Here is a 25,129-nt window from a genome sequence, read left to right as displayed (position 1 = left end):
ATACACTTCTCATTTCCTGTACTAGAAGCTTCTAGGGAGCACACGGTGGTGTGGGGGCGGGGAGGCAATATTCCCCTCACTTTGAGGCCTAGAGCAGAGGCTGGCAAGAAACAGGAACATCATACTTATTTTGGGAAAGAATCAAGAAATGAAGAATAGTAATGGTCACTCAAGGCAGGCTTCACACAAGCTAAAAGTGAGCCTGCTGGGGCTTTTAATCGCAGTAGTTATGCCTGTTTGCCAAGGCCTTCACTCACAGGGACAAAAGGCAGAGGACAGTGTCCTTCAGGAGGATGGAGGAGGGCAGGCCAGAGGGAACGTTACTTCTGAGAGCTCCCAGGCTCCTAGGCTCCTGGAGTTGCTGAAAATATACCCTACGCAGGGCACGTGTGTCTCTCATCTCCATCCTGGTGCCAGCTGTAATGGAGACACTTTCATCTCTCTCTCTCTCTCTCTCTCTCTCTCTCACTAATGACAAACCTACGATTATTTTTTATTAATCCCAATGACTGAAAAAGTTCCAAACCTGAATATGCTCTAAAGCACTTAAACTGTGTTCACCATTAATCCCTTCCTCCCCATTGACCTTGACATCAGTAGTCATTAAGTTTTATTAACTGGTCAATCTCTTTCTTGTGCCCATCAAGTCATTAATCCAAGCACCAGGTTGGCATTTAGTTGCCCACTTCTGGAACTCACATTAATGTCAAGGACATCTCCAGTTACTATTCCCCCTTCCCTCTAGCAATGTATCACCCACCCCACCACGCCCCTCCCCTGAGAAGCTGTGCAGGCCTCTCAGTTCACACCCCCAAGAAGGAACAGAGAGAGGACTGGGGCCCAGCAACCCACACTCCCCACTCAGCAAGCACTTGGCCTAGTCAAGCCAAGAGGCACAGTTCAGCCTATTGTGGAGCAGCTAGAAGGGGCTTTTCAGAACTTTATTTATTTATTTATTTTTTTAAAGATGTGTTTATTTGAGAGAGAGAGCAAGCAGGTGGAGGAGCAGAGGGAGAGGGAGAGAAGCAGACCTCCCACAGAAGGCAGAGCCAGACGTGGGCTGGACATGGGGCAGACATGGGGCCAGACACAGGGGCTCCATGAGAGCCTCAATCCCACAACCCTGAGACCATGACCTGAATTGAAATCAAGAGTCAGATGCTTAACTGACCAAGCCACCTAGGCACCACACTTTCCACAACTTTCTGTCACAACAGTACCCCCTGTAATTAGCCACTGCCAGAAAACAGTTGCTGCCCCTTCAGCCAACATTTCCTCCAGGGATGGCAGCAGCAAGAGAAGGACTCTGTCCTTTGGTGGAGGTTGGGGTTTGTGGGTTGCCATCTGCAGAGTGGGATGCGGGGCTGTTTCCCTACAAGAAGGGCTGAGCCTCTCGGACTCACCTGCTGGGGTTCCTCAGTCACGAGCTGGCTGGGTAGGGAGGACATAAGCAGGTGCCACGTTTTGGTGCAGCCCACAGCCCCTGACCGTGTATCCTGAACTCCCAATCCCTTCATAGACAAATGTGTGAAACAGTCTGGTGCCTCTGAACAGGGATACCTGTGGCAAGCTGGGGGCAGCTCGTGCTAGCTGAGAGGCCTCAAATTCTTTAACAAACCGACAGCAAAGCACTGGTCAAACAAGCAAACCTATCCCGGCCACCTCTAGTCTCTAGGCTGTGCTCTGGAAGACGTGCTTGAGGACTCAGGAAAATGCACGAACGAACACTCTGTGTTCCTTGGGATTTAATAAAAACAATTCACTTCTCTCTTCAGAGCCATCTGAGCCCACATCGGAATGAAACCACTTCAGGAACGAACCCCCAAACAATCGTCGGAAGCAAATTAAAGTGTTTCTCCGAAAACTATCCCTTTTCTTGAAGGCGTTCAATCAGGATGTTTCTTCAACTTTCTGTTCTAAGTGGTAGCGTTTTTCTACATGGAAAAGACAAGGACAATCTCAAACCCATCCAAAGGCATCTAATCTTCCCGTAACAAAAGTCCCACCGTTGTCAAGTGTAGCCGTGTCTGAGGCACCTGCACTGGACAACTCTATATTTTCAACAGAGCTGTTAAAGTAATCTATCCTCCTTCACGGCCATGTGCTAAGAGCCTCTTGGCATATTGTCTCAGTGTGTCTGAAAGGCTATTTCTACCCTCAATACCTTTATTTTGAGCCCCACATTAGCTTGTCATCAAGGCACCATTGCTAAAACAAACACGCGCACACTTGCACACACACTCACACAGTAGCCACTCACCTTTGGTTTTCTTTTGATTTTTAAAATAAATGACGGGCCTGACTACATTATGATTTTCCAGGTTGAACTGCTTGTTTAAGATCAAATTTCGCATTGCCTGCCTATTACAAATGGCCAGGTGGAGCATGAAAAGAAATCATGTTTGCAATTTGGCCTCCCGGGTTATTTATGTCGGAGAACTGGAAAGCTGTATCACGGGGGAATATTCTTATGAATGTTATTATAAATGGCATCACGGCTGTAGCAGCATTTTGGCATTTGGCACTAATCACTGATGTGCCACACGTCAAAAGAACTAAATATATACATGCTCAGTGCTACATATTAATATGCCATGAGAGGAAAGCAAGGGAATTCCTGACAGCCATGCAGCAAGAAAATGAGCAATTATGTGCATATTTTTCCCTTCTCTCCAGTGCCCTTAGGATGTAGCAGAAGGACAGGAAGAATGAGTAAAGGGTGATTCAGAACTAAGTAAGACCTTCAATATAAAACAACGATCATGCACTTTGGGATCTAAGGCATAAGTTGACCAACTTTTTCTTTAAAGGGCCAGACAGTAAATATTTTAGGCCTTATAGGGCCACATACTCACTGTCACATATTCCTTTTTTTTTTCTACAGTTCTTTAAAACTGTAGGAAAAAAAAAAAATCAGGCTTACATGACAGGTCTCAGGAACTGTAAGAAACAGGCCTTGCCCGTGTGTTTGCTGACCCCTGGCCTAAGCAAACTAAGTGGTTGTGTGCCGGTGACCTCAGGCCAATGGGGCATGTAAAACTCAGGAAAGCAGCTCAGGATCCTCTTATCTGAGTCAGACATAAGCGTGAACCGCACATGACTAGCCAGAGATCGAGTATCTCTGTCCACCCCTTGAGTGCAACCATGATCCTTCTGGCCAAAAATGCCTCTTCAGATTCAGCTCAAATGCTGCTTCCTCCAGGAAGTCTTCATTGACTATTACAGCACACTCACCCCTTCCCCTAACCCCTGCCACTCCCCGGTACACTAGGTTCTCAGAATGTGCCAATATTGCTTATGACAGTGGCTGCTCACCTCCTCCTAACACTTTATGCTCCACCAAACCCTCCCAGCATCATTCTCTCACTAGAGCTTCAGTGTAGCCAGAGAGAGAGGCTCTGAGAGGGCAAGTGTGTTGTTCAAGGTCTCACCACTAGGAGGAGGCAAGCAGGACTCGAATCTGAGGCTATCGGGCTCCTTTTACCTCTCAGGTGCCTCTGGTTCCCTTCACCTGTCTGCCTGCCGTCCTGAGGGCTTGCAATTTCCTTTGAGTCAGAAACCAGGCCTCAGACGCTTCTCTGGAGCATCCCCACACAGAGCCTGGTAACCATAGGCCCAGCCCATGATGGCTGCTCCGTAAAGACCTTGGTTTCCCTCAGAGGTGAAGCACAGGCATGCAGGCTGAGGAGACGCCATAAAGACCCTTACAGAGCAGGGCAGGAGAAGGCTGTGAGGTGGCTACCACTTGGGCCCCCTCACAGGCCTGGGTACACTCCTTCAGACACAAACTGGTCGCCCCAGGAGGCGACACTGTGGGCAGCAGACCCAGGGCCTCAGCCCACACCCTCGGGCCTCCTCTGAGCCTCCATGCACCCCGCCACAGGCACACCCCACCTCTCTTCCCAGGCTCATTCCTCTGAGCATCCATAAGGCATACGGTGCAGTGCAAAGCTTTTCGAACTGTAGGTCAAGCCCTACCTGCAATCATAACATCAATTTAGTGGCTCAGGCTGGCGTTTTTATTAATGAAATAAATAAAAAATACCAAACTGCCTTTCTCATTCTCAGGTAAGGGCAGGTGGATACTGCTTGGTGAAACTTCTGTTTGCTGCGTGTGCAAGCATACACACGTGTGCCTGTGCACTGTTTGCAATCTAGAAGTCCAAGCAACTCTTAACAAAGTGATAATACCACAGGCTCTGCAGGCCGCCCACCTAGAGTCAAACCCACCTCTGCTACCTAACTGCCTGGGACCTTAGGCAGGTTCCTTGAATTCCCTGCATTTCAATTTGCTTATCTGTAGAGTAGATAACTGTACCCTCCTTGTAGGGTCTTTGTGAGAATCCAATGAATGAATATGCAGGGGGTTCTTAGAACACCGGGCACAAAGCAAGTACTCAAAAGACCAAAAGTTAGCGAACAGGATTAGCCCTCGCAATCCTTCCATATCCCACTGCTGGGGGGGGCTGAAGGGTATTGTTATCCTGTCTGACAGATGGAAATAGAGGCAGGGAGAGAAGGGCAAAGCAGAGAGCCAAACCAGAACTCAAGAGTCTCCACCTCTTCTCTACCCACAAGGCAGCGTCATCCCATATCCCCAGAATTTCCTCCAGCCCAGGGGTCTCTACTAAGTTGAATACAATTGCAAACGTTACCTGCCACCAACATTCTGCCGCCTTGTGACGAGGATTGATGAGACACTGTCTGGGAAGTGCTCAGAGCGCCGTGCAGACGAGTGCAATATAAATTCAGAATGTCATTTTAACGTTCTCATTATTATTATTAAAACGGGCAAAATGGAGAGAACATGATTTCAGCGCCACGAGTTTTAATGGGTGTCGGGAATGTGGATTCTGGGAACAATTGGTTACCCCAACGCCTACGTCTCAGATCAAGTAGCACGACGTAAGTAATGTCTAAGCCATCAACTTTGTTTATTTCACAATGAAAGTCATCTTTCCCTCCCTGGGGCAGAGTTTTTTGTGTGTTTTTGGAAATAAAGCTCAGCTTGATGACACTCTTCCAAAAATTCATTTTGATATATCGATTGCCATGGCCAATAATGCCCTGGCCTTACAGGTGCGTGAAGAAAACATCAACACATTCATTTATCAACAGCTCCTGCCCAGAATGGGCTGCCAGGGCCTGGAGCTGCTCTTGCTCTTCCAGTAACTTCCCACAGAGGAAAGGTCAAAGGCAAACAATTTCAGAAGTGTAGGGACCCCAGGGAGCTTCTGAGCCTGAACCTCTCCAACTGGGATGAGCACACAGCTAGGGCTACCTGAGAATGTTCCAGAGGCTCCTCAAAGCCATCCAGAATCACCCTTCCTGGGCTGCCACTTTTACTCTGTGAAAAGGAACTGAAAACATGTTTATGTTTCTACCAAGCAGGGCTGCATGATGGAGTGAAATGCAAAAAACGTCCATGCATCTTTACAATAGAGAGGAGACTTCACAGTTTTTCTACTCCATGGAGTACTAAAGACTAGAACCCAGATCCTCCTTTTGTGTATTTCTAGGGCGACTTTTCAGACAAACTCCTCAAGCTCACCCCCTCCGTGCACTGACAATCATACACAGTGGGCTTGCAAGAACTAAAACAAAGTCCTCCTTAGTCTCCCACCAGAATTCTTTCTGCAATATGGCCAGGTCATTATAGGAAACTAGATTTTATTGAGGACCTACTTCTGCCAGGCTTTGCCCTGAAGCCTCCACAGACTTCCCACTGAAGCTCATATCAGCCTTTGAGGTCAGAGTCTGTCCAACTTAGAGATGATAAATTGAAGTTCTGAGCCACTTTGCCCGAGGTCACATATACTTGGAAATGATGGAACGGGGATTGGAACATATGCCGCCTTTTTTCATGTTCCGTGGCATCTCTCCATAGCTCAGGAGACTATGCTCACGTACCACGTTCAATTTATACTTCTGCATCCATGTGCCACCTATAGTAGACTGAGGAAGGTCCCCCCAGAATACTGAGTCCTAATCCCTAGAATCTATAAACGTTACCCAATAAATAAAAAGGGTCTTGGCACATGTGGTTAAGCTAAGGATCCTAAGCCAGAGAGATGATCCTGAATTAATAGTGTGGGCCATAATTCCTCAGATAATACCTCTAGGAGAGGGGAGACACAGAGATTTGACACACACAGAGGAGAAGATGACGTAAAGGCGGTGCAGGTGGAGATTCAAAGATGCTGGCCCCAGAGACTGGAGTAACATGGAGTAACTGGAGCCAAGGAGGCCAGCAGCCAGCAAACACTGGGGGGAGCCCAAGAGGGAGGGGGTTCTCCTTCTGAGCTCCAGAGGGCGTACGGCCTGCTGGCACCTTGATTTCAGCCTGGTAAAACAGATTTTAGGTTCCCAGCCTCCAGAACTGTGAGAACACACATGTCTGTTGTCTTAAGCCACCAGGTCTGTGGTACTTTGTTACAAGAGAACTAACACACCATCTCGCCATCATCGCACCACTCAAGACAGAGTCCCTGCACGCTTAGAACCCAGCTGCTGACTGTGAAAGCCACACATGTCCCACTCCCACCACCTGACCTCTGGACGCAGCTCAAGTCAGGCTCCCCAGAGAAGGCTCAGGGTGCTTGTGACTCCCACCCCCAAAACAGCATCAGGAGGAGAGACTGTGAGACTGTGCCTTGGAGAGCAGCCCCCTTGCTCCTCACGTTGCTGGGAGAGGCAAACAGTCACTGCCCCAGTAACGGAATCTAGCTGATTTAAAAATCAAAGATTAATCAGGGTTACAACAGGAGACTAAAACATTTGCTAAACAAAGCTCTTCCCAAGTGACTTGTTTCTTTCTCAAATAATGGTTTCAATTTCCAGAAGGCAATGAATGTGGTTCACTTCCTCCCTATTTTGCATGGTAAACATCCTGAACATCAAAGATGGGCTTTTACAACTGGAACAAGGAGTCCTGGCTGAAGGCGAGCGTAGTATTAAGACCTAACTGGAAGATGCCCAAGGAAGCAGAGGGCATATGTGACCTGGAGGCATGGCTGGGGACCTTTGTTTTCCAGGCCAAGGTTCAGATAGAAACTGATTTTGTGGTGATGACAAACCACAATCTAATACCTGGTCGGTGACCTGGGTGAATGAGTCAGGTTCGCAGGCAGGAAACCCGCCTCATGGATTTGGCATTAACCAGCCAAACAGCCACATTTTGGAAGGGAGAGTCTCTGTCCCTTGCCTCCAGCTGGCTCGCACATTGAGATGACCCAAATCCTGGGAACATCACTCCTGGGGACTCAGTGAGGGACAAGAGGAGATACGGAGAGATAACCCATAAGAACAGAGTAGGGAAAAACTCCACAAAACTCAACCCACAAGAACAGAGTAGGGAAAAACTCAACTCCACTCTGTTGTTCCTGCTCTGGGCTCTGTCGCTGGCTCTCCTGTGAGGAACACGCCTCTCCTCACAGAGAGTCTTGCTGGCACTGTCCTAATTCGGAGCCTCCCCAGGGAGCACAGCACAACCCAGGCCATTCCAGGAAGAGCCACCCCTGAGAATCTGACCTTGGATACAGTGACAACAAAGAAGAGAGGATGCCGGAAGCTAACGTCACCTTGAGGGTAGAGCCCGAGCAGGTTGGCCACAAACTTCATCCCCTAGATCAAGCCTGGTTCTTCAGGCTTTCTGGCTCTGGGAGCTGCTCCTTATCCTTCCAGAAACTATCTTTTTCTTCTGAATAAGTCAGGATCAGGTTTTGTGGCTTGCAGTCAAGGAATGTTGGCACAGCCACCAAAAAGGTTTCCAGGCCCAGCCTGCTTTTCCAAGTCCCTCATCCCCGGGTCTCAGTCTTGGCACCCCACGGGCATCAGTTACAGAACTAATATAATACAGATGCCCAGGGCCCCATCTCCAAAGATTTTGACACACATGGAGAGGGGCATGGCTTCACACTCCACACATGATTCTGTGTTCGGGGTTGACAACTACCACCTGTCATAACACTTCACAGTCAAACCTGTACATTCACCATCATTAGGACCCATGGCACCAGTGCCACTTGCACTCCCATGCTCCTCACATTGCCTCCCCTGCCTGCAACACACACCATGGCTGCATTAGATCCCAGCTCTCTTTCCTGCCACTCCTCTTCCCTAAAACCTTCCATGGCTCCCCACTGCCTCTAATATGTAGTGTGAATCCTTTACACTAGCTAGTGACTTCCTTCTCATTCGATTCCATCTAGTTTCCAATCTAGAGCCACTGTTCACTGCTCCCCTTTAGGCCCCCGATTCCAAACCAGTTGCTCTATTACCTATTGTCTGGTCATACAGAGTCCTTAGTGCAAACAACGAAGCCCATTCCCGTTTAAACTAGAAATGAAGCTACTAGGTGGGAGTTTCGTTGTTGTTGTTGCTTTTGTTTTTACATAAGCCCTAGGAGGGTCAGAGAACTGGTTATGCAACCACGAATCACATCAGATTATCCCACCAGACCAATGGAGACCCTACCACAGAGGCACTGCCAACGCCTGGCCTATGATGTTATCCTTATTTCTTTCGTCTTTGCTCTAAAAGCAGCTCTGCTCTCTCTCCATGCCACTTTGTCACACACTGGCCCTGTTGCCAAGGAGAATCCACGTGCTTGCTGCTCCTTTCCATCACTCTCTTCCAAATAAGCATCTCATGCCACCGCAGGTGATTGTTGCAACCCAGGCCACATGTTGTACCCTAGCTGCAAGGGATGCTGGGAAAGCAAGTTTCCAACCACTACCTCTAGGAAGCAGGACTCAAAGACAGGGAAATCTTCCAAACACAAGAAGGATATTCTAAAGCTGCCAGGTAGCCTAAATGCAAGAAAATGTACATTACACGTGGCATTGTGGTTTCTTTTTTCCCCATCCCCTCACCACCAATAGAAATTCCCCTAGTAGAACACATCCTCTTAAGAGACTGCCTTCCTGTTTAGGAAAAGAACATGGACTTTGAAGTCAGGTCCAAGCTCAAATCTCAATGGGTGATGATCTTGAGCGATCCTGGAAAATGCATATAATTCTACACTGCATATAATTCTGCTGCTTGTATGAACCTGTACATTCACCATCATTAGGACCCATGGCACCAGTGCCACTTGCACTCCCATGCTCCTCACATTGCCTCCCCTGCCTGCAACACACACCATGGCTGTGTTGACTGAGATTGAGTATTCACTGCTCTGCAAATGGAGGCTGGGGTCCAGATTTTTTTAAAAAAAGGAATGTAGGGGTGCCTGACTGGCTCCGTTGGCTATGCATCCAACTTGTGATTTCCAATTGGGTCATGATCTCATGGTTCATGAGATCAAGCCTTGTGTGAGGCTCCACACTCACTGGGGCGTCTGCCTGAATTTCTCTCCCTATCCCTCTGCCACCCCCCAGCACCAGCCTACTCATGCTTTCTCTCTCTCTAAAATAAATGAATTTTTAAAATCTTAAAAATAAATAAAAATAGAGCATATGAGGGGCGTCTAGATGGCTCAGTCAGTACAGCTTCCAACTCCTGATCTCAGCTCAGGTCTTAATCTCAGGGTCATAAGTTCAAGCCCCAGATTGCACTCCACATCCAGTGTTAAAAATAAACAAACAGTAATGTAAAGTTTCTTGAAGGCCAAGTGTCCTAGAACAACTCCTACCTGTTACAACTACACAACAAACTTTCATAGTTCTTATACAAATGGTGAGTTTAGCCATTCCCAGCCAATCTTTTTCTGTTCTATTTGAGTTAAAGAATCCCCTCCAAGTGTCATAGATGAGGGCTTCTCATACTTTTGACGTGCATAGCAATCATAGGTCTTGTTTACAATACAGATGGTAATTCAGTTGGTATGAGTGCAGCACAAAACTCGGTATTTTACATTTTCCCAGTTGATGTTGATGCTGCAAATCCATACACCACGGTGTGATTATCAGGACTGCAGACAATACCTCTGGGTGGAGTGAAGTCCACTTAATTACTCTATTAAAAATTCTGGAGCCCAGAACTGGCTTACTTCTAAAAGAGCCACTACCCCCATCCTTCATCAAGAGCATTTTACAGCATCTTTCTATAAAATTCCACGTCTATATCTTGATGCCCCAACTAGAGGAATACCAAGCTCCTTGAAGGGGAAAATCAGTCAGTATCTTGATCTCTGAAGTCCAAATGATATCATGCATATTTTAGGCTTTCATGCATACTTGATGGATCAACCACCAAAATGAAACTCAAAGGCCTGCTGGAGGAACAGGGGAAAGTCAGTCCAGGAAGGCTTCCCAGAGGAAGTGGGCCTTCCAAGAGATTTGGTAGTCACGAAACCCCCAAATCCAAGAAGGAACACAGCCTGCTTCTACGGAAGTTTCCTTTATCCTCTGGAAAACAACCTTCAGTCACCAAGGCCTCCCATTTGCCTCCTCTGTAGAGACAAACTTGAACTTGAAAAACTGTGACAACCATCAGCTATCCTTTAAATAAACAAAATATGCAGCTGTCATCTCAACACGATATTTAATCCTTCAGAATTGTAGCATATAAAAAGCAAATCCATAAATTTCCCAGAAAGCTTTGTTTCTGGTGAGTTTATCATGTCCTCCAAAGAATAATAATACATAAAGTCAAAGACCAAATGACTTCAGCTCTGCCCAAACATCCTGTGTATGATGTTTTATTTCTAAGGTAATTTGGACTTTTTCCCCCTTCACTAGAGAAAGAAGATGGCTTTTCTCTATAAGTTCAATGAACCTCGTTGCTCCCAACTGGGCCTGACTCCCATTTCTGCATGCCTTTGGTTTCATAGCCAGTTAGACATTTCAGAAGTACAATAGCAATCTGACACTGCAGCCTTGCCTCCTGATCCCCATCTGTCAGATTCTGGGAACGCCACTGCTCTCCAAGTATCCAGCCACCCTCGAGATGTGCAAAGCAGTATGATGAGACATCTCAAAAGCCTCTGGCTGCCTGAATGCCTCTTATACACATAGGAAGTATAAATAGGAAATTTTGTCAAGTTTTTCAATTGGCAGAAACCCTCATGTCAGAAAATGGTAAAGTTTGTTAGCCCAAGGCATCTCTCTCATTCAGACTTGTTTTCAGCACAGGGTTTGGTGCTCCCTCCTCGCTTTTTCCACTTGGAGCTGGTGAGGAAGGTTCCAGGAAGCAGCAAAGCAGCCTAGACATTCATCATTTCACCAAACATTTATCCAGTGCCTACTAAGTGCCAGGCTATGAGGAAAAAGAGCTACCAAAAAAGGATAATAATTAGAAGATCAATCCACTACAGTCTTCCTCTTTGACAACCAAGGTATCCAAGTTTCCAAAACTCCAGATGGTGTGACCCAAACCTATACATTCTCAATTCCCCAAATGAGAATCTAAAGTCTAATGAAAATCCCGTGGTGCCCTGGGGCTTAATAAACTTCCTATTTGCGGAGTGCTTCACATGAGCGTCAGTTAACGGGAAGTGAATCAATGAATGGCTGGGCCAAGGGTGTAGTTCTTGAAGGTGAGACTTATCAGAGATAAGGTTCTAGAGACTGGGCCTGTCTTGAAAGAAATAACTAAGGCAGGCCATATGTTTACCTTGGAGCCCCCTTATCAGTGTTCAGGGAATGCATTAGTTTTCAAATGTTACATATAAAATAATACAAACTTAGTGGCTTAAAACAAGTCTATTTATTAGCTCACAGTTCTGGGGATCAGAACTCCAGACATAACGTGGCTGGGACCTCTGCTCAGGCTCTCAAGTTATTGGCCAGCCTGAGTTTTCTTCTGGAGATTCTTAGGGGAAATCCTCAGGAAAGCCTGAGCTCATTTGGGTCCCCATTACCTTACTGGTTCTTAGCTCCTCTGGGCTACCTACATTACCTACAATGGGTCCCCTCAAATTCCAAAGCCAGTGTGGAGAATTTCCTGCTCATCAAACTCCTTTACCAAACCTCTTTGAGTCTCTGACCTTCCCTATCTCTGACCTCTAGACCCAGATTTAAAGGGTCATGTGACTTGATTAAGCCCACAAGGAAAATCTCTCTATTTTAAGGTCAACTAATTTGGGACCTTAATTACTTCTACAAAATCCCTTCATGGCAACACCTCAACTGAGTAAGTGGAGCAAGTGCATAGACACCAAGGTCTGGGAATTTCCAGAGCCATCTGCGATTTCTGCCTACCTAGACAGGGAAGGAGAGGAAAAAGGCAGATAAAGCCACAGTGACTTCCCAAGGATCATAGTTGATGTGGTTTCCATCCTTCCCAGGAACAGCAGCCAGTGTCAGGGGATTTCAATCTTTGAACCCACAAAAGAGCCCACAGCCACTACATCCCCAGCCCCTAAGTAGGGAAGGTTGAAAAAACATGAGTGTGCAACGTCCCTGGTCTCACATGGAGCTCCAAGAATACTTGGGAGACCACATCTATGCCTCCACCTGAGAAATGTCTGAGATGGCTCATCATTTGTAGGAAGATCAGTGTAGGAGGCTTCAGGGAAGAAATGGGGACTTGAAATTGTGAAGAACAAGCAGGCCATGGCACAACAGAGATAGAGCTACTCACTCAGCAACCTGGAGCTGCCTCCTGACCTGAGCCCAAGCAATGCTGGGCGGTTGGGCCCTTTGTGCCAGGAAAACACAAGCAGCTGAGATGCAAGGAGAGTTAGTCTCTGGCCGAGGAGATCTGCAACAGAAGCAAGACTTGACAAACCCAAGAGCCAGAGGTCTGACGGCAGGAAGAATTAACTGGCAGCAGCCGCTTTACCAGGATTGTGGCCCAATGAAGGGCTTTCTCTTTTTCAATCTGGAGTACCACTTTACTCCTTAATACCCTCCAGTGACTTCCAAAGAGAAATGTCAAGCCACTTAGCTATGGTCTTACCTGAAACTAGCTGTGTGGTGGCTGATTTGGGCCACCCGGCTGAGCTGGTGATCCAGTAAAGAAGATGTATACAGTTTAGTGGCCCCTTTTCATCACTTACTAAAGCCTGGCTTTCACGACAGTTGTCTAGCTGGAGAGGTCAAGCAATCCAGCTCCCAGGCGGAAAACTGATCACCTAAACCTTCGTACCAGGGGATTCCTGCACCCTGTGCCCCTGGGGCAAGAAGCCTCATGGCTCAGACAGGAGGGGGATGACTACTGGTGTGTGCAATTTCAGGGGAAAGGGAAACATATGGGTTGAATTTTTTTTTTTAAATATTACCCCCACCACGTTCTCTTCCCATAACCCTGAGTACCCCCCTCCCCCCTGTTAACAGGTGGCAAAAGGGCCTGCTAAGAATTCATTGTGAAAGTTCTCTGGCTGCATTAACGTCTTGTTAAATAGGGTTTAACAAGGACTGTTAAACATGAGCCTAATCACTTATATTCCATGGTTACCTTCAGCAGGTACATACGGTGAAAGCTGGTACTTGGGGCTTGATTAACACAGATGCTGTCTTAGCTCAGGGGAGAGAAAATCTTAAGGGCCCTCCATGATGGCCTGACTTTCTGGGAGGCTGGGAGGAATCAGATTCCTTTCAAAGAGAGCATCTTTAGGTTCAGACTGACCAAAAGCATTGTGAGGTATGATCCACTTTTATAGGAGCGCATGCCCAGGGGTAAACAATATCCCTTCCCACTTCCAAGCTGAGGCTCCTTTGCTCCTTTATGCGGCCTGCAGGTACTCATCAAATATCTACTGTGCGCAGTGACTATGCTGGGATGGAGGTACAGTGTCGAGCAAACTTAGGGAGAGCTCTTGTCCTCAGGAAATTAGAAGAAAGACATCAATCAAATAATCTCGCAACTCAACTTGTAAAGAGAAAAATTAGGGGGGGGGAAAGTACAGAAGAAAAGAGATAGCTAAAATTCTGACCGTGAGTCTTGCTTGTTGCAAGGGAAGTTTAATCAAGCCTGGGAGGATGGGCCAGGTCTCCAAGGGGCAGATCCGAAGATGTTAACTCCATGAGGGGGGCACATGAGGAAGCAGACAGAGCACCAAGGAAGGCAGAAAAGCATCTTGGCCAGGGGAAACGATATACACCCAGGCCAGGTGGTGGGATGGAGCCTGACCACGAGCCATTATAGGAACTGAAGGGGGCCTGGGGGGTGAAGCAGTTAAGGGGTTTTGTAGACTGAATCATGTCCCTCCAAAACACCTATGTTGAAACCCTAACCTCCACTGTGATTGTATATGGAAATGGGACCTTCAGGGATGTAACGAAGTTGCATGAGGTCCTAAGGGTGGGGCCCTAATCCAACAGGATGGGTGTCTTTATAAGAAGAAGAGATACTGGAGGTGTCTCTGTCTCTGTGTCTCTCTGTGCACGCACACAGAGGAACAGCCAAGGGAGGACTCAGTGAGGAGGCAGCTGTTTGCAAACCGAAGAAGTCTCACGAGGAACCAACCCTACCAGCACCTCGATCTCAGAATTCTAAGCTTCTGGAACTGTGAAAACAATCCTATCTGCTGTTCAAGCCACTCAGTCTGTGGTGCCTTGTTATGACAGCCATGCTGACTGACAGAAGGGGAGAAGTGCCCTCAATAAAGTTGGAGAAGTAGGTGCCCATGAGGGGCCTTATGTTAAGGATTTTGATCCTTGATGTAAGGGCCATGGAAAGCCACTCAGAGGTTTGGATTTGATGGGGCTGGGGCTGAGGGCGGCGGTACGATCCTGGACAAGGGCGAGAGCAGACGTGGCCATTCCTCCAGTGATGACGGAGGCATCGGGGTCTCTCACCTGGAGAGCAAGGCCGGAAACAAAGCAGGAGAGGCATTCCAGAACCTCATGCTCTTCCAAGTTCAAGGTTCAACTATACCTAAAATCCATTTGGCACCTTAGAAGCATTTTTTTTCTGTATGTATATTTTTTATTGGAGTTCAATTTGCCAACCTATAGTATAACACCCAGGGCTCATCCCGTCAAGTGCCCTTCTCTTGCAAAGAGAAGGGCCAGAGAGAGGGCCGAGGTGAGGCTGAACACTTACCTGCTCGCAGGACCTCAGAGCAGCAGTGATGATCACTGCTTCCCTCCAGTGTGAAGAAGGCAAGGGGTAGAGGTAGAGAGTCAATCGGGTTGTGGACAGAAGGAAGAGGCAGTGAGAGATGACAGTGTCATCCAAGTGGCAGATCAGGGGACGCTGGCTAGTGGGGCGGGGGGGGATCCTTGGCTCCTAATTCAATATTCCTCCTCTGTGCTGTCTCCACTCACAAATGGCTGTTATTCTGAGTGGTTTTAGCATTAATAAGCTGGATACTTTGCCCGACTGAGGCTTCTGCTGCCTTGTTACACTTTGGCAGCCCCCGTGAGGCATGCAACTAAGACAGATGGACAGCCAAGCTAATGAATGGGGACTGGGATTCCAATATCCCCTTCCACGGGAACTATGCATCTCTCCAACAGAGAAATGAAATCTTTGAGACAGCCTGATTATAAAAATAAAGCAGCATTATTATATTTGTCTGCCAGGCTGATCACAGGACACTTGCGATTTACGACAGATATCACGAAGAGAAAAATACACATGAAATACTATTTATTACAGCCACATCTACACCAATAAATTCTCTTCCAGAATAGAGACGGTAACCTGAATACTTGAGGTAAAACTTTCTCCTGCAATATCCAAACATTTGAGTCAAAATAATATCTTACTTTTAAAAAGTCACTAAGTTAATTTTGGCACTATCTCTCCGTGAGACCGCACTGGGATGGGCCTTTACGACAAAGAAATAGCTTTTGATAAGAAATTTGTAAGACTAGTTTTGTAAGATTGATTGTAAGACTAGTTTTTAAACTCATCAGGAAAAAGCAACTACACTTGACCCCTAAACAATGCAGAGGTTAGGGATGCCAACTCCTACACACTCAGAAATCTGCATTCAACTTCGGACTCCCCCAAAACTGAACTAATAGCCTACTTTTAACCAGAAGGTTACTAATAGCAACCATTGGTTAACTCACATTTTATGTTATATGTATTAAACTCTGTATTTTTGGGCAGCCCCGGTGGTGCAGCTGTTTGGTGCCGCCTGCAGCCCGGGGTGTGATCCTGGGGACCCGGGATCAAGTCCCGCATCGGGCTCCCTGCATGGAGCCTGTTTCTCCCTCTGCCTGTGTCTCTGCCTCTCTCTCTTTCTGTCTCTATGAATAGATTAAAAAAAAAACTGTATTTTTGAAACAAAGTAAGCTACAGAAAAGGAAACATTATTAAGAAAATCATAAAGAAGGGAAAACATACAGTACTGTACCATATTTACTGAAAAAAAATCCACATGGAAATAGACCTGCGAGGTTCAAACCTGTGTTGTTCAACGGTCAACTGTACCCAAAATCCGTTTGGCACCTTAGAAGCATTTTTTCCTATACGTATTTTTTTTTTTATTGGAGTTCAATTTGCCAACATATAGTATAACACCCAGGGCTCATCTCGTCAAGTGCCCCCCTCTTAGAAGCATCTTAAGGCATCCGTTTCCTTGTAATCAGTTGGTATACACTAGGGTATAGGGACTGATTTTTCAATTACTTATATTTGGGGGGTATGGTCTACACACAAGTTGCACAACTTCATCAAGTCAGAGACAGGGGAGCTGGAGAAACACATGAATCACATGGCAAGCCACTGACAAAAGAAGGTCTGGCCAAATTAGACCAGTTAATCCTGAAAGAATAGAAAATTGACAAGAATGATGCCAAGAGATGCGCTTCGCTGAGGGTGATTTAAATAGCAAAGAATTCGGAGAAGCCCTTGGGAGAAAGCTCTCTTTACCATCTTGCTGAGAAAATCGAACACAAAGGCGATCACATAATTTTGTCAGAAAAATTATGCCCTCAAAAAAGCCACGTTTGTTTCATTCTGGAAAAATTATTATGAGAATTAACATCTAATTATAAGCTATGTTTCATAAAATAGAAGACAAATTTCTTTTCATGATTTTTCCTTTTGTTTTTCACGACGAAGTCTCAATCAAACCTCTTTCCACATGAAATTTGGGACTCAATTTTAAGGAGCCAACTTTCATAGCTCTTTTTAGGTACCGACCATCTTCAGATAAAGAGGACCCACTGTCACCATCTCAGCTGCTCCCCATCACCCCCCGCCCTTTCTGATTTGCACATACAGAAGACATGACTTGACCTCCAAAGCTGGGTTCTGAAACCCAGAGGATGCAATTCTTAGCTCCTCCTTTCTGCTTCTTCCTGGCCATCTAAACACACATCAGCCTTTTTAGAGTCCATCATAGCAGCAACCCCTAATCTTTTTTCTACCCAGATACACACGATGATGTCCACATTCAAGATATTCTCCTATGAGCACCCCAAGGTGACAATGCAATTCCTGCCCCTACATTCGACTCGGCCTTTCCCTGACTCAGGAGAGCAAATCAAAGTGCAAAGGGGTGTGATTATTATAGAGTTCTGAGTCTTATACGATATTTCTTTAATTTTGCAATTTCACAATTATCTATAAAACTTCCTATATGACTATAGTTGAAAGCCAATCACTGCCTACAGATCTTTAGGAGGTAACTGTAACCTAGTCCCAACTGCCTCTTCTCTTTAAAGTTACTATTTAGGGGATCCCTGGGTGGCGCAGAGGTTGAGCGCCTGCCTTTGGCCCAGGGCGCGATCCTGGAGATCCGGGATCGAATCCCACGTCGGGCTCCCGGTGCATGGAGCCTGCTTCTCCCTCTGCCGGTGTCTCTGCCTCTCTCTCTCACTGTGTGCCTATCATAAATAAATAAACATTAAAAAAAAAAAAAAAAAGCTAATACTTGTTGAGTACACACTCTTGGCTTGGTACTCAGCACTAAAGTGTATTCCCTCATTTAATCCCTGTAACCACCCTTGAAATTGATCACTATTATTTCTGTTGCAGAGATAGAGAAACTAAGGCACAGGGTAATTAAGTACATCAACATGGGGGCTTATATTCATTGGGGAGGCAAGACTATAGATTCCTACCATCAGGTGAGAAGGGAAAAAAAAAAAAAAATGAACCGCTCCTCACCATCTTAGGTAGCCTACTTTTCAAGTTCCATTGGCCATTTAAAAATAAAAAAAATAAATAAATAAAAAAAAAAAATAAAGTTACTATTTAAAATTATACTTCTTTTAACCTATTCTGTAGTTCCACTTTGAGTGGGTGACATTTGACAGCAGGCCACATGTGCAACAGATACAAACATGGGAGCCCGAGGACCCAGATGCCACAAGCAGTGTGAATAACTCCATGATTATAATGGAAGGTCTGGGAAAACCTTTGGAAAGGAAAGTTTATTTTGCATATCCTTAACATTCGAGGAATAAAGAGCCAAATGCAGCAGTTCCTCTTCTCCAAACCAATAATCTCTGTTGGGCATCAGGCAAGTATTACCATGGCTGTATTAGCCATAACCTTGCAAAAGGAAACAAGCCTGGTACTGGTTTCTCACCGAACTGACTAGAGGCAAGAGACACTCACGCTTTCCAGAATGTGCACTTTTACATTATTATTGTTTTTCCTGCAAACTGCTTGAGAGCCAGGAAGAGTCCCTGCATCTTTTCTCTCACTGATTTCCAAGTTTCTTTTCATGATTCACCCAGCCCAGCACCCCGACCAGACTGAGGCACAACAGCAAAAGATGCAGGAAGGAAAATTAATATTTTCTACATAGACTCCCTCAATTGAGTAGATTTATGAATTTTTCTTGTTATGCAGAAGTTAGCATTTTTAACAATGAAGGGGGAAAAATCCTTAATTGTTTTTTTATTGCCTCAAGAGCTCCAAAGACATCTTGTGCTATGTCGTCATTTACATTTCACATTAAATGCAAAATATGTTTGAAATGAGCAAATATTTGTTTTAATTTGATACATCTGTTAACAGAAATGCTAAAAAGAGGGCTAAATCACTATACTAAATTCAGCGATTTGTAAACAACTTATAGATGCAGTCGTTCTGGGTTAAAAATGCCCCAAAGCCTAAGTTTTATGAAAGCCACCAAGTAAATTGCATTGTATTAATCTGATGGAGGCAGGCCATGATTTCTTCCTCTTCACTCCATTAATTTATTTCCTAACTTGAGTTAATTAGTGAGGTTCCTATTTTTAAAAGCTCTTTGAAATTCACGGGGAGAGGGGGACATTTGCAAGAACTGCTTTGAAAACCCACTGCAGAGGAAATGAGCTAAAATATAAGCGGTAAATTCCCCTAAGACATTATCATACATTGAGCACCTGATTGCCAGCCAACAATCTTCACGCCTGGGAAAGCAGTGAGCGATTAATACATACTTGTTATAAGAAAGGAGAGAACTAGAAGGAAAGAAAGAGAGCAGCAGGGAGAACAAACTCATTCCAAGCAATTGCTAACTGGATGAGATGATCCCCAAGATCCTATTCATCTCTAAGTAAAAGTCTGTGGCTTTCCAATCTGATGCTACAAAATGAAGATTGACTGCCACTTGGAACAATACCCACCGGGGGGAAATACAAAACAAAAAAACACTATTCAGAGAAATAATAATAATTAAAAAAAAAAAAACACACAGAGATTGGTCCAACAGAGAACAAAGATATATCAATTATTTTTCCTTGGTCAAGTGAAATCTTCATTCCTAAATTAGAGTGAGAGAGAGTGCGCTGTGCTCGAAAAAGGAGGGGGGGGGGATTCATTTACACTAAAGTATAAATTACTGCTAAAAGATCCAGATATGCCTAAGGGTATATGGGGGAAGAGAGAACTAGCCTTTCAATGGATGTTCAAGCCAACCTAATATCCACTCCTTCCTGGAATACTCTGGGCAGCAGGAGGTGGGTGACAGTGGGGTTGGGTGCCTTTTCCGAATCCCCGGATGTTGACACCTGCTACAGACTCCTTACACCAACTTCCACAAAGGCTGGCCCTAGGAGGCAGCAACACCACCAATCTAATCCGGGTAAGCACCTTCCTTGTCCAAGTCCTGTTTTGTTTCATTTTCCCTTGAACATGAGCCTGTGCAAGCCCCTGAGAGCCTCTCACTTCCAGGCCCTGAGAAGCCAGGTCAGAATGTAGGACCTATACTTACTTGAAGGACATCTTTTCTTTTCTAAGCCTCAAATTCCTCTTCTTCAAAGTGGAAATAGAAACCACCTAGCACAGCCCCTGATGCAGAATAGGCAACCAGAAATTGCAAGCTCGCTCCTCTCATTTCACCCAGACGCAGAAAGGTCAAGTCAGCTGTACAGACACAGCAGAGCCAGGGGCAGCGCTGGGACAAGACCAGGTTCTTCCCATCCCTCTTCATGCACCTTCAAATTTTTCTTTCATATCAACCCTCTGGCCCTGAAACCTGTTACTCCAGTTTCCCACACCAAAACAAACAGCACCATGATTTATTCCTTTTCCCCGATGCCACACTGGCAAGGGCCCTGGGGGACTGTGGGCTCCTTCCTCCCTGACACACAGAAGGACCCAACTTTACTTGCACCACAACGAAAGTTTGGAAAACAAACAGCTTTCTCCGCCCAGAATTGACTATTTCGGATGATCGATCAAGTCCCAGGAATCCGGGACACCAGAGTTTCTGGATCAAATAGGCGGGCAGTCCCTGCCACACTTCCCAGTTCTGGTGAGGACCAGACCCACCGCAGCAGGAACCCAAGCAAGCACCCCGGGGGAGTGGTGTCTGGGAGCTCCAGTTTCTTAAGACTTGGGAAGTCACTGTGGGGGGAAGGCAGCTGCAGCCCGGGGAGTGCGAGCCCCAGACACCCTTGCTCCTCCAAGGAGCAGAAAAATGGGAACAAAATCGAATTGCCTGAGAAACATGCTCCTGGGAAAAGATGAAAAGATGGGCCAGATAAGAATGTTCCCTTTTATCTCCACAGACCTTGGTCCTTGCTGGAGGACTTTCACCTCCCCCACATTACCTAATTTGACCCTCACGTTTCTCAGTCTATTTAGCTCCGTTCTACTCCAGGTACTGTGTGGCTTGCCAGAGTCCCAGAGCTGCTCTTCTGGAATACACGCGCACGCGGATTCCTGGCCCAGGGCTCTTCTCGCTGTAACCCAGGTTCCCAAAACATAGAAAAGAAACATCCAGAGGTTCAGATCAATGCCTCTTCAGGCTCAACAAAGGGGACTGTGCACTCTGAAGGCAAGATTTCTGGTTAGGGGGAGCACAGGCAGCCGCTGGGTGGGGCAGAGGGAGGCCAGCTCTGAGATCGCACCCCCCCCCCCCCACCCAGGACTCACTCAGGAAGATAATGATCTGCCTCCTGGAGGTCCTGGTCTCCTCGCTCTCTGACTTCTTCAGCTGCTGTGGCTGCCCCTTCCTGGCCAGCGTGCCCTGGTTGCTCCTCATGAGCACCTGCATCATGTTCCAGCACATGAAGGTCACTGAGACCAGGACCAAGAGGTAGATGATGAAGGCGCTGAAGATGCTGGACTGGAAGACGGTCCAGCGGCTGGAGAGGTTGGTACAGATGGACATGTTGGAGGTCTCGGGGCGCTCGTGGTGCCGGGTGCGGGTGCGGTTGCAGGAGAGACCCGCGTGGTTGGGCACGTGCACCAGGGGGTACTCGACTCCCATGGCGAAAAGCAAGGGCAACGCCACCAGGGTGGAGGTGACCCAGACAAAGGTGATCAGCAGCTTCACCTGGCAGGGCCCCGACAGGGCTTTATACCTGAAGGGGTGGCAGATGGCCACATAGCGCTCGAAGCTGAGCGTCAGCACGTGCAGCAGGGTGGCGTAGCTGCAGGCCTCAAAGAGGAAAGTGTGGATCTTACAGGACAGGGCATAGCTGGGCGTGGTCAGGGGGTTCCAGATGATGCTGTAGAACTCCATGGGCATGCCCACGAGGAAGACCAGGATGTCCGAGCAAGCCAGGCTCACCATGTGGTCCGTCACCTCCTTCTGCAGGTAGCCTTTCTTCTGCAGCACCTGGGTGACGCGGATGGTGACACTATTCCCCAGAATGCCCGCCACGAAGATGGCCAGGTACACCAGGATGAGGGTGATTTTGATCCAGGTGGCCACCTCGAACTCGGGCACATGGGTGTGATCGATGACAGAGGAGCAGTCACTGCCGGGGCCCCGGTGTGAAGCCATGAAGGCGGCGGCCACCAGGTCCCCAGGTCCGCAGACCCTTCCTGCCCCCCCGCAGAGGCCAAAGCTGCTGCGACCCGCCAAGTGCGCGCCGCGGGGCCTCCTCCCGCGCGCTCACCTGGAAAAAGTGACTTGGAGTTTCTGGGGCTTTCAGGGAGACTTCCTGGAGCGGCGGGGCGGAGTCGGGGGGCGGGGGTGCGCGAGGCGGGGAGGGCGCGGAGGCCGGGCCGCTGCCGCCCCGCCCCGGGCCCCTCCGCCGCGCTGCAGGGCGGGGGCTCCGCGCTTAATCGTTAACCTCCGCGCCCTGCTCCGCGGCGCCGCTGCGGCCCGGCCCGGCCAGCGGGTTGGACTCCGCGCGCTCGCGCCCCCGCCCCCGGGCGCACCCTGGAGCGCCCCCGACCTGCAGCCCCGCGCCGAGGCCGAGGCCGAGGCCGGGGTCGGGGGGACGGGCCTGCCCTCCCTGCCCGCCCCCGCCCCGCTGTCCCCCCAACGACGCGCCCCCGGGGGTCCCCGGGCTCCGCCGGGCCGCCCCCAGGAGCCCCGCCCCTGGGCCACCCTGGAGGCCTCGCTGGAGGCGCGGGGGGAGCGCGGCCCTGGGCGCGGGCCCGGACCCGCGGCGGCCGCGGGGAGACTTGAACCCGGAGCAGGCGACGCGCGAGGATGTCACCCTCCCCCGGGAGGCCCCTGGTGGGAGACGCCTCCTTGCGCAGGGACCTGCGACCAAGACATGGAGGCCACCCCAAGAGGGACACGGAGTAAAAATGGCACGAAGCATCAGGTCATGTTTCCTCCCTTCAGAGAGAGAGAGAGAGAGAGAGAGAGAGAGAGAGGAAAACCTTTAATGGGCCTGTTTCAGCTCCTAATTCCAAAATCCTAGGTAATGGAGGCAGAGCAGAGGGCTGTCCTAGGCACTGTGGAGTGGTCAGCACCCACGTACCCCCACCCCACCCCAACAGTGATAGCCTAAACTTCCTCCAGGCATCCCAAATGTCCTATTTGGGCGGGGGAAGGGGGTACAAAATCACCCCAGGTGGAGAACCATCACCTTGAAGGAAGAAAATAGATCTATCTCCCTTATGTGTCCACCCTAAGGGCCTAGCTGAGGCCCTGTCCTAAACCATCCTTAAAACATCACAGCGACCGCCCTACGATGTGATTGCTTTAAAGATGAAGAAACTGGGGTGTCCAGAGGATAGGTGCTTCCCCAAGACCATAAGAGAGTCAGTGGGGAACTTGAAAACTAGCCCAAATCTATCAAACCCTGAGTCTACGCTCCTAACAGGGAGGAAATTCTGGGAGCAGGATAGGGCTACAGAAATGATTCAGTCCTGAATGATGCACGTAGAGATACAGGGATTGTGTTTTCTGAACCCAAACCTGGACACACAGTCTGTGGATCTCAGCAAATGTTTGATTTTGACACTGTCTCAGAAAAAAAAAAAAAAAAGCTGTATGGCCACTGGATCCTTACAATTAATATAATATTCTTATTTTGTCCGTTTGAGCTCTCTGCATTAAATTACAAACTCGGGATCCCTGGGTGGCGCAGCGGTTTGGCGCCTGCCTTTGGCCCAGGGTGCGATCCTGGAGACCCAGGATCGAATCCCACGTCAGGCTCCCGGTGCATGGAGCCTGCTTCTCCCTCTACCTATGTCTCTGCCTCTCTCTCTCTCTCTCTCTCTCTGTATGACTCTCATAAATAAATAATAAAAAAATTAAAAAAAAATTACAAACTCCAAAGCCAAGATCTCTCTCTTCTTCTCCACAACTCCTCCAATAGTAGGTTTTGCCAAACCACCCCTCCACGTGTGCTATTTGACTTACTTGCTGGCTGGGAAACTCTTAACTCATTTCCTAATTACTGCACTGTGCTGAGCTAATTGACCTCCATAGCCTTAAAGCTGTCCCACAAAACACATAGGGTAAGTACAGACTCTCGGAGTTTTCATGATTGCACATCAGAGTCCTAAATGGACTGCTTTGCGAGAGGTGCCGGTTGTTGGCTATCCCAGAGAGCCTAATAAGTTCTAAGAAGAACCTTGCTGCCACCACCAGCAGCAGCAGATACACTCATCCTCAGCCCTGGGCACTTCTTTCTTCTCCATAGAAAACAAGCTGGGAACCTCACAAGGATTCCAGCTGTAGATCCTTCCTTTTTTTTTTTTTTTTTTTTAATTTTATTTATTTATTCATGAGAGACACAGAGGAAGAGACATAGGCAGAGGGAGAAGCATGGCTCCCTGTGGGGAGCTGGATGCAGGACTTGATCCTGGGACCCCCAGATCATGCCCTGAGGCATCAACACCCTGAGGCATCACACCCTGAGGCAAACGTGGATGCTCAACCAGAGGCCCTGTAGACCCTTCCTTTGAAATGCTCCTCCTGGTTATTCTCTGAGCCCCTGTTTCGTGCCAGGCATTCTCACATAATTCATTTCTTTCAATCCTCATGAGGCTAGAAGGAGGATATTATTATACGATGATGAAATGATTGACCATCAGGAGACTTAAGTGATCTACTAGAGTCAGAAGCAGGATTCGAACTCAGGTCGGCAGGGCACTACAACTCTTTCCACTCAGAAATGCTCTCTCTGTGTGCAGCACCAGACTGTGGCAGGCTAGACAGGGGCATGTTAGGGAAAGGAATTTTTTTTCTTCTCTCCCCAGCTGCAGCATGGGAATTTTTTTTCTTCTCTCTCAGTCGCCCCGCAACATATTTGTTAATTGCAATTTGTTCTGCTTATACAAGATTTCCATTATTTGTCCAATTTCTTTCATCAAAAATTTCGTTCCCAAAGTGTGAACAAAGATTACAAATGCATGGCCAAACAGTGAGAATCAAGCTAATTAAAATTTGGGCCTTACAGTGCAGATGGAAACATGCATTTTGAACCAAGGTCCAGGAGAATTAAATTTTCATTTCACCTTTGCTTTTCCTAAGACCAATTAAAAACTGTTTAATGTACTCTCACTTGTTGATAACAGACTGGTGTAACACCTGGCCTGGATCTATGTAATCTAGATTTTTTTTGATTAGCATATTGTATAGAGAAAAAAAAAAGAAAAGGAATAGAAAGTGAGACAAAAGAACACTTTAGGTAACTTTTGATATCATCTC

The 25,129-nt window shown here is 47.4% G+C and overlaps 1 protein-coding gene across 2 annotated transcripts in view; it reads right to left on the bottom strand.

Moving 5' to 3' along the window:
- GPR39 (G protein-coupled receptor 39) overlaps positions 1 to 22,180 on the bottom strand; it is a 197,560-nt gene extending 175,380 nt beyond the window's left edge. Inside the window, exon 1 of one of the 2 annotated variants that reach the window (XM_041739592.1) lies at positions 21,160 to 22,180. In XM_041739592.1, the coding sequence (XP_041595526.1) occupies positions 21,160 to 22,015 (856 nt within the window). In that variant the 5' untranslated portion in view covers positions 22,016 to 22,180. The remainder of the gene's footprint in view (positions 1 to 21,159) is intronic. The other variant, XM_041739591.1, reaches the window with a different exon arrangement.
- Positions 22,181 to 25,129: the final 2,949 nt, after the last annotated feature.

Source organism: Vulpes lagopus, chromosome 24 (genome assembly GCF_018345385.1).
Source record: "Vulpes lagopus strain Blue_001 chromosome 24, ASM1834538v1, whole genome shotgun sequence".
Taxonomy (NCBI): domain Eukaryota; kingdom Metazoa; phylum Chordata; class Mammalia; order Carnivora; family Canidae; genus Vulpes; species Vulpes lagopus.
Note: the sequence above shows the minus strand (reverse complement) of the source record. Positions and strands in the feature narration are given on the sequence as shown.